Source organism: Pelodiscus sinensis, chromosome 2 (assembly GCF_049634645.1).
Source record: "Pelodiscus sinensis isolate JC-2024 chromosome 2, ASM4963464v1, whole genome shotgun sequence".
Lineage (NCBI taxonomy): Eukaryota > Metazoa > Chordata > Testudines > Trionychidae > Pelodiscus > Pelodiscus sinensis.
In genome coordinates, this window is record NC_134712.1 from 13,558,527 (window position 1) to 13,571,127 (window position 12,601).

At 46.8% G+C, this 12,601-nt stretch overlaps 1 protein-coding gene across 4 annotated transcripts in view; it reads right to left on the reverse strand.

Moving 5' to 3' along the window:
• The window catches only part of CCN4 (cellular communication network factor 4), a 96,962-nt gene that overhangs the window by 53,969 nt on the left and 30,392 nt on the right, over positions 1-12,601 (reverse strand). The window contains exon 1 of one of the 4 annotated variants that reach the window (XM_006123536.4): positions 7,362-7,557. The exons of the other annotated variants lie outside the window; for them this stretch is intronic. Coding sequence (XP_006123598.1) covers positions 7,362-7,409 — 48 coding nt within the window. The 5' untranslated portion in view covers positions 7,410-7,557. Of the gene's footprint in view, positions 1-7,361; positions 7,558-12,601 lie in introns of those variants that run through there. 4 annotated transcript variants of the gene reach the window in all.

Consider the following 12,601-nt stretch of genomic DNA (forward strand, 5'->3'; position numbering starts at 1 on the left):
CCATTTGAGCTCCAATCATCTATACCTGCTGGCATGTATTGACTGTCTCCCGAGGTCTGTGGGACGCCCAACCTCGCCCTACTTCTTCCCGAGGGATTGAGAGAAAGACGCTGGCCACGCCAAGTCTGGAACGCAGAGGTGAGAATATATACCTGCTGTGTGTCTATTTGCATGCATTTAATAAGATCTCAGAGAATCAAAGGGGTTTCATGGTACCTATAAATGACTTATTAGTGTAATTTCTGTCCTGTCCTTTGTAGCGGCTGTGTTATCTGTAACACAGCAGTAGCATTTAACAACTAAGTTTACCCTGTAACAATAAAATAGTAACTGTTTAAGCTTTAACCTGACTCCTTCAGTTGCTGTAACAGAACCAGGCACAATTTAAAAGAACTTCAGCCGGTCTTAAGGGACAGATATAGGGAGAGCTTGGGCGTTTGGATTTGTGTCACTCCCAGGTGGCAGATCCGTTGGGGGCACTCCTCAGCCTCCCCCAGGCTGCCCGCTGCGAAGGAATCACAGATTCTAGCAGCTAAAATCTGAAGTGTAATAAGCTCTCCCTGTAAACTTATTGGGGCGCCCGTCAACCTCCTCCAGGTTGCCCGCTGCAAGGGACCCCGGTCTCAGCAGTTGAAGTCTCGGGTGTATAGCGCACACACACACACCACTCACTGCCCTGACCGTCGGCTGACACAGACCCAGACTAACAGAAGAGTAGCTGTCTTGCGAACTAATGTAGGGAGCTATTAAGAGGGGGGACTGATGTACAAATGACCACACAGGGCTGCAATGTGCTCACAACCCACGTATTCAAAATTCAGTATTTGGGTTTTGTTGCAAAGCTTATTCTTAATGGCACTTATCTTTGGCAGCCATTCTAGGCTCAGCAATCCCAGCCCCTCTAGACTCATACGGACAGTTAACACACACAAGGGCTCTCTCCCTCCCCCACACCTGGGACAGAACTAGCAAGGAGCGAAGTCACCCCAGGGTATTGCAGCAATGGCTCATAAGTCCCATCTAACAGGAGAGCTTTATCAGTCAACCCTTGCTGGGTTACCACTCAGACCCTTCATTTTTACTTTTAAGTTAAACCCCCAGGGAGTGTGGGGGCAGGGAGCCAGCTGTACTCTAAAGCAGCAGGGGGGAGTCTCTCAGGAGACCTGCATTATAAACCCCATTACTGGGGGAAAAGAGGATATTGTCCAGGGGGCCTGCAATTCTAAAGGGCTTGGGGCTCCCAGTGCTGCTACTGCACAGCAGTGCCACGTTCCAGAACCCTGCGCAATGTGCTTTGGCTCACAGGGCTGGCGGGAGGGAGGGTACAGTGCAGTCCAGGTGGTGCTGGGATGTGGTTGCCCCCATCCCATTCCTTCAGCCTGAGGTTCTGCCCTTCTGGGAGCACAGAGCCGGCCCCTCTCCCACACTGCTCAGGGCCCAGCTATTCTGTCAGCCTCCTGGCTCTGGCCACACTGGTGCTTATGTCAATGTAACATCTATCACTCAGGGGTGTGACGTATTCACACCAGAGTGACATAAATGACCCCTGACACAGGCTGTAGCTTAGACAGAGCCTAAATCCAAAGCAATAAACAGGACGTAGATCATAGGTACAGCCCCTACCACAAACTGATGGTCCTTGACAAAATATCAATGGAGTGAATGTGGCAAGTCAAACTGTCCTCACTTTGAATATCCACTCCACAGGATTATCCATGCCCCAGGAACTAGCAGGTTGTAAGCTCCAAATACAACATTATTGGTGACCAAACCCAAGTTCTACTCCTAACATCTGTGTTTTGCCAAATACCTGGAAATCATGAAATGTTTAAAATATTAGACAAATTGCCAGTGGAAAAAGAATCCTTTTTTTTTTTTTTTTTGGTTCAAGATTGGTCAAAATGTGGTTTCCTTTGGAGAAAGAGTCCAAGAAATTACAATCCGTTTTTCCAGCCACCGATTCCAAATATTTTACAAATGAAAAGTTTTGGACCCAAACCTGTGGTGGTAAATCATATAAAGAAAAGAGAGAAGGAAAAGCTACACTTTACTCTTCTCAAGCCATCCCACCCACCGTTCTAAGGCAGCCCATAGCTCAGATCAGTGGCAAAGATTATGAAGATCTAGAGATAATGAAGAGAGATTTTTCATAGCTATATTGACACACTCAATCCTGCTCCCCACAAAAACCACAGAGCTATTGTTTGCTGGGTGCTGTTTCAGCTGTCCACATCCGTTATAAGTGACAATGACCCCAAATAGTCCATTGTTGTTGCAGCTTGTATAAATGCCTGAGTGTTTAGGAGGCAATAGCACCAATTACTCTTTGCTGTGGGACCCATTTACCAATGGGATTTAAGAAAGGAAGTCCAAGCGCACAGCCCCCTGCTGTTGACATGGTGGGGGCATGCATACAATCAACTGCAAGAATCACACACAATTGCTCACCAACCACTAAACATCTCCAGCAAGCTCCCTTCTAACATTCCAACCCTCTGAGCAATGTCAGAGAGCTTCCGCCCTGCCCCCTCCCCCAATGTTGATTGCTTTATTTCTCCATATGCATGGAACCCGTCCCCTCCCCAACATTACTCTGCTCTGGGCCCAAGACAGGAAATAGTCCACCCTGGAGGAATGACAAAATTCAAATCTCATGTCCCACCAGGGCTAGACGTGGGAAAAAAGGTGGGCTCTTGGTGTCCCAGGGACCACAGCACTTGCTTCCAGCACTGAAAAGGCTCAAGTTATCATACTTCAAAGTCCCACCATGATAAGTCCCACTTTCAAAAAGCGACAGACCCCTATTACATGCATCAGTTTCAATGAAAGTAAATGGGACCTGGGAGGCTACATAGCTATGGTACTTTCTGAAGTTTTACCGTATGTCTAGAACAGTGGTTCTCCAAGGGTGGTCCACGGACTGTCCTGCGGGTAGGTCGCGGGCTTGGAGCTTTCCCCTTTACCCCACAGCAGGGAGTCCATGCTGGTGCTCCAGTTCCATACACAAAACCCATGAGTTTGGAGCACCAGCAATAGCTTCCCCCGCTGCAGAGGGGGAGCCACCCGCCGTGTGGGCCAGATCTGGCTTGTTGAGGAAGGAAGCAGCTCCACGCGCTGCTGCTTCCCCTCCCCCTGGCTGGTGGAATGGCAGCACAGGAATCTGCTTGCCTGGAGGCTTTCCCTGCTGCTCCCATTGGCCAGAATCCCAGCCAATGGGAGCATCAGATGCATGGAGCAGCTAAGCATCCCCCGTTCCCCTCTTGCCCAGACCCTTAACCCCCACCCTTCTCACACACCCCTCCCACCCAGACCCCTACCCCTGCATCTAGTTTGTCATTATGGGTGGTCGGCTGGTAGTCCACAGGAAGATCTGTGTTGAGCAGGGTGGGCTGCAGGCTAAAAAGTTTGAGAACCACTGGTCTAGAAAAATATCTTAGAAGTTCTAAAGGCAGTCGATTTTCTCTCTCCCTATACAGTTGTACTCCAATTACTGAGAGAGGCTGGTCTTAGAAGTGGAAGGGGGAAGTTATTCCCATTAAAATGCTTAAGACCTCACCAAAACACTAATAAGACGGAGCAGAATGGGATACATTTACAGAATACATCCACTGGGCTTTACACGCAACATGCAGGCTATGCCAGTCCTCCTTAAACACACTTCCCCGCATTGCCCAAAGCAAGCAGACAAATGCCGTCTGATTAGGAAGACTAAAAGCAAAAGCCATGCTCACCTTTGGCTGATCCAGGGCACCCTGCTCTTTCCTTTTGAGGCAACAAGTGAGGCCTATGGACAGTCTTCTGTGCTTGGGAACAATGCCGGTGAAATCAATCGGCTGCTGCATGTGGATGCAGTGGTTTGCCCTGCAGGCCCAGGGACTTATATGGAGGTGTCTTGGGGCCAGGACTTACTTGCTTTATGTGCCTTGACAGTTACTGGTAACAATGTACGGACATCCAGGGTGGTGTGGTGTGAGGACTTCCTTTGCATTCATTGAGGGCAGCCTTTCTGGCCTGTGGGTAGTGCAGTCATCCCAAGCCTGTACCAATCAGAACTTTATTGCAACCCCACATCAGCATGTGCTTTCTCCTGTGTTTACATACCACTGCTCTGCACATCAGCTCACCCCCACCATCTCCAGTCTGCCCAACTGTCACCATTAGCTGCTTCCCTAACCTGATCTGACCACGTCCCGTTCCTCTCGGAAGACCTCCATGGACCCCTCTTTAAACACTGCACCACAGTTAATAGTCCTGCAAAACCATCTAGTCCCCTCCCATTTCTTGTGCCTTGTCAGCGATGGAGTGTTGGGAGTCCCACTACACTCCCTACATTATGCCAGGTTGCCCTCTATACACATTAATATCTTCCTTGCCCGTCAACCCCCATTCCTTTTTCATTCAAGGCCTTCTCTGTGGAGGGAGCTCCCAAGAACCAAACTCACTATGGAAGTAGTACGATTAAAAGGAAGCCCTCGCCACTCTGGATTTCCTCATCTTTGATGGGTCTCTCTTTTTGGGGCCCAATCCTGCAATCAGGGCCACATAGTGCCCCAAAGGTTATAGCGGAACTCCCCACAGGCACAAGGGCCCACCTGCCTGGATCTGAGTGAAGGAGGAGGGACTTGAATGAAAGGTCTCCTAGCCAGGGACTGGCTTTAACGTTGTGGGCTAATCAGATGCAAATACACTGTCAGCATTCACACGTTCATCACCAACCTGCCCCCAGACTCATGTTGTCTTGGATTATTTCATACAGGCCCTTTCAACATCAAGAAAGTAGATTCTAAGAGATTGAAAACGTATAGTCCTCACCTACACCTACTATGAGAATGGAGAGGGAAAATGCCCATTCATGTTATGTCTCTTGCTCATCAGAACAAGTTACTTCTCTTAGTCCTGGTCTACACAAGGGCTTTATTTCAAAATATCCCCCCTTAGGTCAAAACAATAAGCAGAGCGTCCACACCACCAAGCCCATTATTTCGAAATAACAGGCTGCTTATTTAGAAATGTGTACTTCTGCTTTCCTCAGGGAATAACACTAATTTCAAAATAGCTGAACTATGGATGCTCCAGTGCCACTATTTTGAAATAACTAGTGCCCAGAGTAATTCAAACTAATTACTCCCCAGTGCATCCTGGGGCTTTAAGTCAAGATAGCTCGTCTACATTAATGGAGCCCACATTGGACAAATAGCGAGGCTTCACCCTAGTGTAGACACACTATTTTGATTCAGAGGGGTAGCCGTGTTAGTCTGAATCTGCAAAAGCGGCGAGGAGTCCTATGGCACCTTATAGACTAACTGAAGTGTAGGAGCATAAGCTTTCATGGGCAAAGACCCACATGCATCTGACGAAGTGGTTTTTGCCCATGAAAGCTTATGCTCCTACACTTCAGTTAGTCTATAAGGTGCCACAGGACTCCTCGCGACTATTTTGATTGTTATTTTGGGAGTTATTAAATTGATTTTAGTTATTTTGAAATAGTATCGTAGTGTAGACATGCTCCTAGATAAATAGGCAAGTAGAATTTTTTGTAAGATGGGCCTCCTATCTATCAATTTATACCATGCTTATCACCTTGGTATCTGGTCTCACACCGGTACATTGAACACACTAGATCAGTGATACTCGGATTCCCCTGTTTCAGGAGCCAAAGTAGAGGTCCGCATTACCCAAGGCGCCACAGGAGTGTGAAGTCATTTTTTCATTTCCTGTAGTACTAATTATATTTCAGTAGTGTGACGGGAAATATTTCATTTTTAGCTCTGTATTATTCTCACAGCAAATAAGTTAATAACTTAGTGCAAGCTGATAACATAGAACATTAGTAACAGCATCCTGATTGGTTCATAACTTGAATGTCATGTGCTGCAAAGAACGACAGGAGGCACAGTCAAGAGCCACTTGCAGCTCACCAGCCTTCATTTCTGTATCTTCCACTAAGTAACGCGCTGCTCTCCCAACCCCCAATTCTGTATTACTAGACTGGAAGATCGAACCCAATTCCAAATGCACCAAGTGGGGTACGGTTATTCCCCCACAGAAGAAAGCGCTTATATCTGAGGGGCTGATTTTCGGAGCAGCAACAGCACTTCGGCGTGACAGTTTCATAAAAAGTTACTCAACCCAAACCTCCATTCCCTGTCCCTTCGCCTTTTCACGGCTCCTCTACAGATTCCCTGCAAGCTCCAAATTCCCTCCCTTCCTGCACCAAGGTTCTAGGTCCTGTTCTTCTGAGTGATGGAAATGAAGAGACAGCATGATGGTTGTGGCATCAACATGCCTAAATACTGCTCTTCTCTCCCCCTCCCAAGAGATGGGTGAGTACTGAGCCCATTAACTCTGTGTCTGGGAGCCTTAATTTTCACCTTTCTATCCACAATTGCGCCTAACCACCCACTCACTTGGGGGATTATACAGCAGCCACCACAAACATGCAAAAGGAACCCCATCATTTTCAGAGAAAAAGCACAAACAGCTACAGGAGGGGAGGGAGCATGCCTGTGCAGGTTGTCCTCACTCTGCATCTACAGATGCTTAAAAAACCAACCCAACATCCGGAGGGATCGGAGCCAGAAATACACAGAGAGTTTTATCCAGGCCCCCTCCTCTGTGCACACCTGTAAATAGAAAGAGCTGCTGAGCAAAGCCATCTCATTCCCTCAATCACTGTCCATCTCTCTCATTGCCAGCTGGGAAGCTTGTGTGAAGCACAGGCTGGACGCTTGTGCCTTTAAACATTTTACACTGCTCTGCAAACTCATTTGATCTCTGCTAGCCGCTCTCCTTCCATCCCCACACTCCTCCAGCAGGGCCTGCCTCCCTTGATCAGTATCTCTCCTGCACTGCTAGGAGCTGCTGCCACGTGTGGTGCGTTCTGACCTGTTGAATTACTCAGCAGGCTGTTCCTCAAATGCTGCTGCTGGACCTCTCTTGGCATGCACCCGTTTTGCTCTTGATTCCCTCAGACTCACTTTCCGCTAAATCTTAGCTCCCAGCTGGCTGCTAACTGATCCAGTTCCCACAGTGATGTTCCACTGGCACATGTAAGCTGTCAGACAGGAATTTATTCACTCTGTGCAGAAGGGTTGAGCAATTTGCATTTGTTGCTGTTTTTCGATCCTTGAAAACTGGTCCTAATTTTGGGGGTGGTGAAAGGTTAGGGTCAGAGGTGCAAATAGGTTCTTTAGATATTTCCCCTCCTGCCTCACCTCACCCTGACACACTCTGATCCTAGCTGCCCATTCGAGATTGGGTGGCTCTTGCCTTTTCCAGCATGCACCAATTTATGAACACTTAAAAGTCCTACACATAATAATTTGCAGAAGACATTTCTGTCCTCCTGTTTGCCGACTCACCTGCAAAATGTTGCTTGCTGCTAGGAGCCAGGGCAGAAGCCACCTCATCACTGGAAACCAGGATTAAATACATTGATTGAACCCAGATTAAGAGCCGTTTTGAACAGAAACACCACTTTAGGAATGAAGAGGAATCCTTAACTGGCAGCCTACCTCCGGCAGATCTGCCTTTTTCTCTTGGCTCTTCAGGGATTTTATTAAAGACAGATCTGACGTCAGGGCAAAGGACAAACCCTGCATTTTTCCTCTGTAGAAACTTTCCCTGCCTTCACGTCGTCTTTTTTTTTTTTTTTTGTCCCCACCTCCTACATTTCACTATATTGCCTTTAGCCAGAGAATTCTTAAAGGGAAAGTTACAATGCAGTGGTGCATCAAGCTATTATTTTAAACCCAGGGTTTAAAAGCTCAGCTTTTATCAATCATTATGTGAATGGCTTTCACAGGCTTGCAGGATGGGTGGGAAGGAGATAGGCATCCGTAACACAGTCTCACCGGTTGCAGTAAATTCACACACACGCACGCACACACACACACACGGCCCCAATTTAAAATGCTTTTAAAACAAATTTTGGTTATTTTTTGTTTGAGAGGCAGAGAGGTGTTCTGGTCTTCCATCCTGCACACATACATGGGAGACCATTGGCCAAGTTCAATGGGAGTATTGGCCTGCACTATTACCCATGTGTGAATGCATAGGAAGGGTTGAGTCTGATCTTCCACACAGATAGATGCTGGTGTCATTTCATTTATTTCAAGCAGTGATCTGATCCCTGTTTTATACCTGCCATTTTATGGTCATTGTAACCAGTTGGTTAGAACAGGCCCCAGACACAGGGCCCTGGGTTTTCCAGGGCATTTGGTCATTCTAGTCATCTCTGGACATTCATCCTGAGTTTCATTCTCCAGTCTCATTTGTTAATTTGTATCTCTGGCCAGTGTCAAGTGCCCGAGAGAGAATGAACAGAACTGGTAATCATCAAGAGATCCTCCTGTGTTACCCGTGTTACACATTCGTAGCTTTTGACATCCTCTGGCAAGGAGTTCCCCAGGTTCACTGTGCATTGAACTGTGTTATTCCAGGTTGAATGGTCTTCCGTTCCACATCTCCAGGTCCCATGCCATTTCCAAGTGACTGATTCTATGGAAGCCATATGGGCATTTTATCAAGGACTCCTATGGGGCAAGGATGTTACCCATTGCCCGTTAATGCTTTGTTATGTCTAACAGTGCCTCAAAGCTTGGTTTTGTTGATAAAATGCCCCCCCCCCTTTTTTTGCCACATCCATTGCTTACGTGCCGCTATTTTCTGGAAAGCTACGGTATGTCCTGCAGAAGACCTGAACGTTGTTCCAGCTCCATCTTGCAGCTCATCTGAGTTGCTACCTCACCTCCCTACCACTGCAAGGCCACAGGCCACGCAGCCTTAGAATCAGTCATCCTACCCCGTCATGAGCCAATTCTCTTCTTACAGATGCTGGAGAGAATCAGGAGCAACTCCAGTGACATCAGGAGCCTTGCACATGTATGAATCCAGAACATTAGGCCCTCCATTTTGATTATTTCATGCAGGAAAAAAACCCCAATAAACAAAAAACTCTGACGTATTCCAATTAAAATGCCAAATAGTTACTAATCAAAAAAGGGGGGTTAGACTAGATGGCCCTTGTGTTCTTTCTAATCCTGTGGTTCTAGGCTAATAAATATTATCAGATCCTCAGCTGGCATACAAGGGCATAGCCTGACTGAAGTCAGTGGCACATCACTGATTTAGAACATTTAAAGCTAGGGTCCATTATTCCTCCTCACAAATAGCTCAATACACCAGGCAGACGGGGGATGCGAGGAAAGGGAATTAAGTTTTGGGTTTGTCTTCTGTGAAATTGTGTCTCTTGTCATACAAAAGGGTAGGGGAAAATCTTGACTAATGGAGTGTCTTCAGCTGGAAGCCTGAGGAATGAACACACACATGGACACACATTCCCAAAGCTGGGCCAGTCCTCTCCACAACGATGCTGTCATCCTGCAGAACCCTGCTCTCCTTGAGGAAGAAATTCCAAGGTACCCAATGTGGGTGAGGTCATCTTCAGGAATGTGCAACACACATCCCCTGGTAGAAGTCATTTTGTAGAACAGCAACCACAGAATTCGTTAGTTCATTTGCTATTTTATCCCAGCCTCTAACACAGGAATGTGCTTTGGACTGGATTCTAGTCCCACACTACCACTATCTCATCCACACAGGCAGAAGTCCATAGGCTGTGGCGCAGTTGCTCCTGGCTTACCTCAGATGCAATCAGAGTCAGACAGTGTTTTCAAGGGATTCCCAGTATTGCATGGTAAGATTGTCACAGATGCAGCTGGGACCAAATGAGAGTTGCACTGTAATTCAGTGTAGCTACAAAGGTCATTTTATATCCTGTGTAGTTTTATTTAAAAATGCCTTCAGTATAAGAAAAATTATGTGAAAGGTTCCTCTCACTGCAGGTGGGCCTTCTGGCTATGTCTACACAGCATCATTATTTCAGAATAACTGACGTTCTTTTGAAATCACATAGTCCTCATCTACTCTACAAGCAGTTATTTTGACAATGTCAAAATAATGACGAGCTCAAAGACTTCTCAGTCAGACTTCTGTAACCCTGAGTATATCTAGATTACATGCCTCTGCCGACAGAGGCATGTAAAATAGGCTACCCGACATAGTCAATAAAGCCGGGATTTAAATATCCCCGGCTTCATTAAAATAAAAATGGCCACCATGCTGTGCCGGCTCAGCTGATCGTCGGCACAGCGCGCAAATCAAGACATGGATTGGTCGACAAGGGAAGCATTTCACGAGGCATAAGGGAGAGGTTGACAAAGGCTTCCCTTGTTGACCAATCCATGTCTTGACTCGCGCGCTGTGCCGACGATCAGCTGAGCCAGCAAAGCGTGGCGGCCATTTTTATTTTAATGACGCCAGGGATATTTAAATCCCGGCTTCATTGACTATATCGGGTAGCCTATTTTACATGCCTCTGTTGGCAGAGGCATGTAATCTAGACATACCCCCTCATTTCACTCATGAGGAGTAAGGGAAGTCAGAGGAAGAGTGCGCTCTCAGACTTCCTGCTATGCAGACAGCTCCAAAAACCAAATTAAGCTATTTGCACTCTAGCTATGCAATTGACGTAGCTCAAGTTGCGTAGCTTATTTTGGCTTTAGCCCTGTTATGCAGATGTGCCCTCCGAGGCTAAGTCTGGGAATCAGCTCCTACCCCCATCTGGTGCCACTTTCTGTCAGTTGCTCATACTGTAGCTCCTCTCTCTCTCTGGATCAGGGCTTCCCCTCATCATGACTCATCCCTCTGGCCAGGTCACTATGCAGTCCCTCCCTTTCCAAGCTAACAAAGTACTACCAGTAAAGCTGTCCAGATGTTACCACTTCCCAGTAGCTGGTAGGGGACCTGAGCCCACCTGCTACTCTAAGTATCAGACCCTGTTGCTGCTTTCCAGGGCTCTATATCCCATCTCTATCCTCTCTGCTCCCCTCAGCTACATCGCCCCTCAACAGCTGTTGTAAGTCTCCCAGTCCAGTCAAAGGCAAGGCAGCACCAGGCTAGTTTGGGTCTCGGGGCTCACTCTCTTCCCTGGATCTTCTCCGTTTCTGGCCAACTCCCTTCCACACTAGAGAGTGACCACAGACCTCCTCTCTGCAGCCCCTTCCTGCTCTCATTTCCTATCCCTCCTGGGTTTCATCAGCCGTTAGGCCCCATCAATCCCTGGTTCCTTTCTATGAGCAGCACATAAAGTTAATTGGTCCCTCCTGGTCCACATTAATCCACTCAGGGTTTGTGTGGGGTGGATCTTCTGTCGCAATAGAAAAACTAGGGCTGGAAGAAAAAGAAAAAGCAAACTCTGATCTCACAGAGTTTAAAGTAAAGCACTGTGGCCTAGGGGATTGAGCCTGAACTGGGACTCTGCCACTGTCAATGACCTTGGGCAAGTCATGTTGCCTCTCCGTGCCTCAATTTTCCTACCTATAAAATAGGGATACTGCTATTTTGTAAAACACTTGGTGGTCTGAGGAAAAGCCCTAAGTAAGAGCTAGGTATCATTATTACTAATGTTGTGGTTTTCTATTAAAAAAGAACACGTGTCCTTTATCTAAAATGACTTGTTTTATTCTGTTTATTATGCGTATTAAGGAAAATAAGTAAGAAATGCAAAATCTGCAGGAGAAATAGTACAGTATGTATGTTTCCTCAGAAAGGTTACAGCAACTTTGAGAAGAATAAAATGGCTTCTTTCAGCAAATTAAGAGAGTTCTTAGAAATGTAAAGGGACAATACACAAAGTTTTGTAGCCACACATAATACAGGGGAATGTAAGCAACATTCCTATTGGCTTCCTATTGAATTCATCAATGGAACTAGAAGAGTAAGCCAGAGATATTCAGCCTCAGTCTTAAATGTGACTATTCAGGGCTCCTTCCTTTCCCTACGTATGTGCCCTTCCAAAATGCACTACAATTCATTGTTCCAGCTCTACCTTCTAGTTCTGGCAACTTCTATTTAGTCTCTCTGCCCCCAGTGCAGTGCTCTGATGTGAACAAAACATCAAAACACCCTCTAATCCTCCTCATCTTTCTTTAATAGCCCCTCCCCGCCCCATTAATACGCATGTTGAATTTAGTTCTGGCTGTAGAAGCAAAGAAAAGCCTCCATTTTCATGCAGAGACTTTTGAGGAGGAAAAAAAGCAACATTCACACACATGCAAACCGCTCTGGTTGCCAAACGTGATTTTAATGCAGCCGTGCAGAGTCAGCACGTTATTCCTTGAGCGCTTTTAAAAATGCAAGAATAAGAGACACTTGACAGGGAACATGCATTGGTTTTGCCGCCAGAATTCACGTCAACCACACAAGGGATAGAACTATTTACTTGGATTGCAGTAGCACCTTGAAGCCCCACCTATGGCAAAGGCCCTGTTGTTGTAGCGTTGTGCACATGCAGGCTAAGATACTCCCTGCCCACAAAGAGAAAACAAACCTGAGCAGATAGGACAAAAACAGGGCATGAAAGAGGAAGGAATATCCCTACAGTACAGATGGGGAACTGAAACAGAAACTAGGCCCCTGATCCTCAAAGGCATTTAGACACTCAGGCCCATCGACAGATGGGGGAGGGGCAAAGGTGGCAGTTACCCCCAGGCCTGGGGCTTCTGGCTACTGCTGCTGTTACTACGGCAGCAATGGCGGC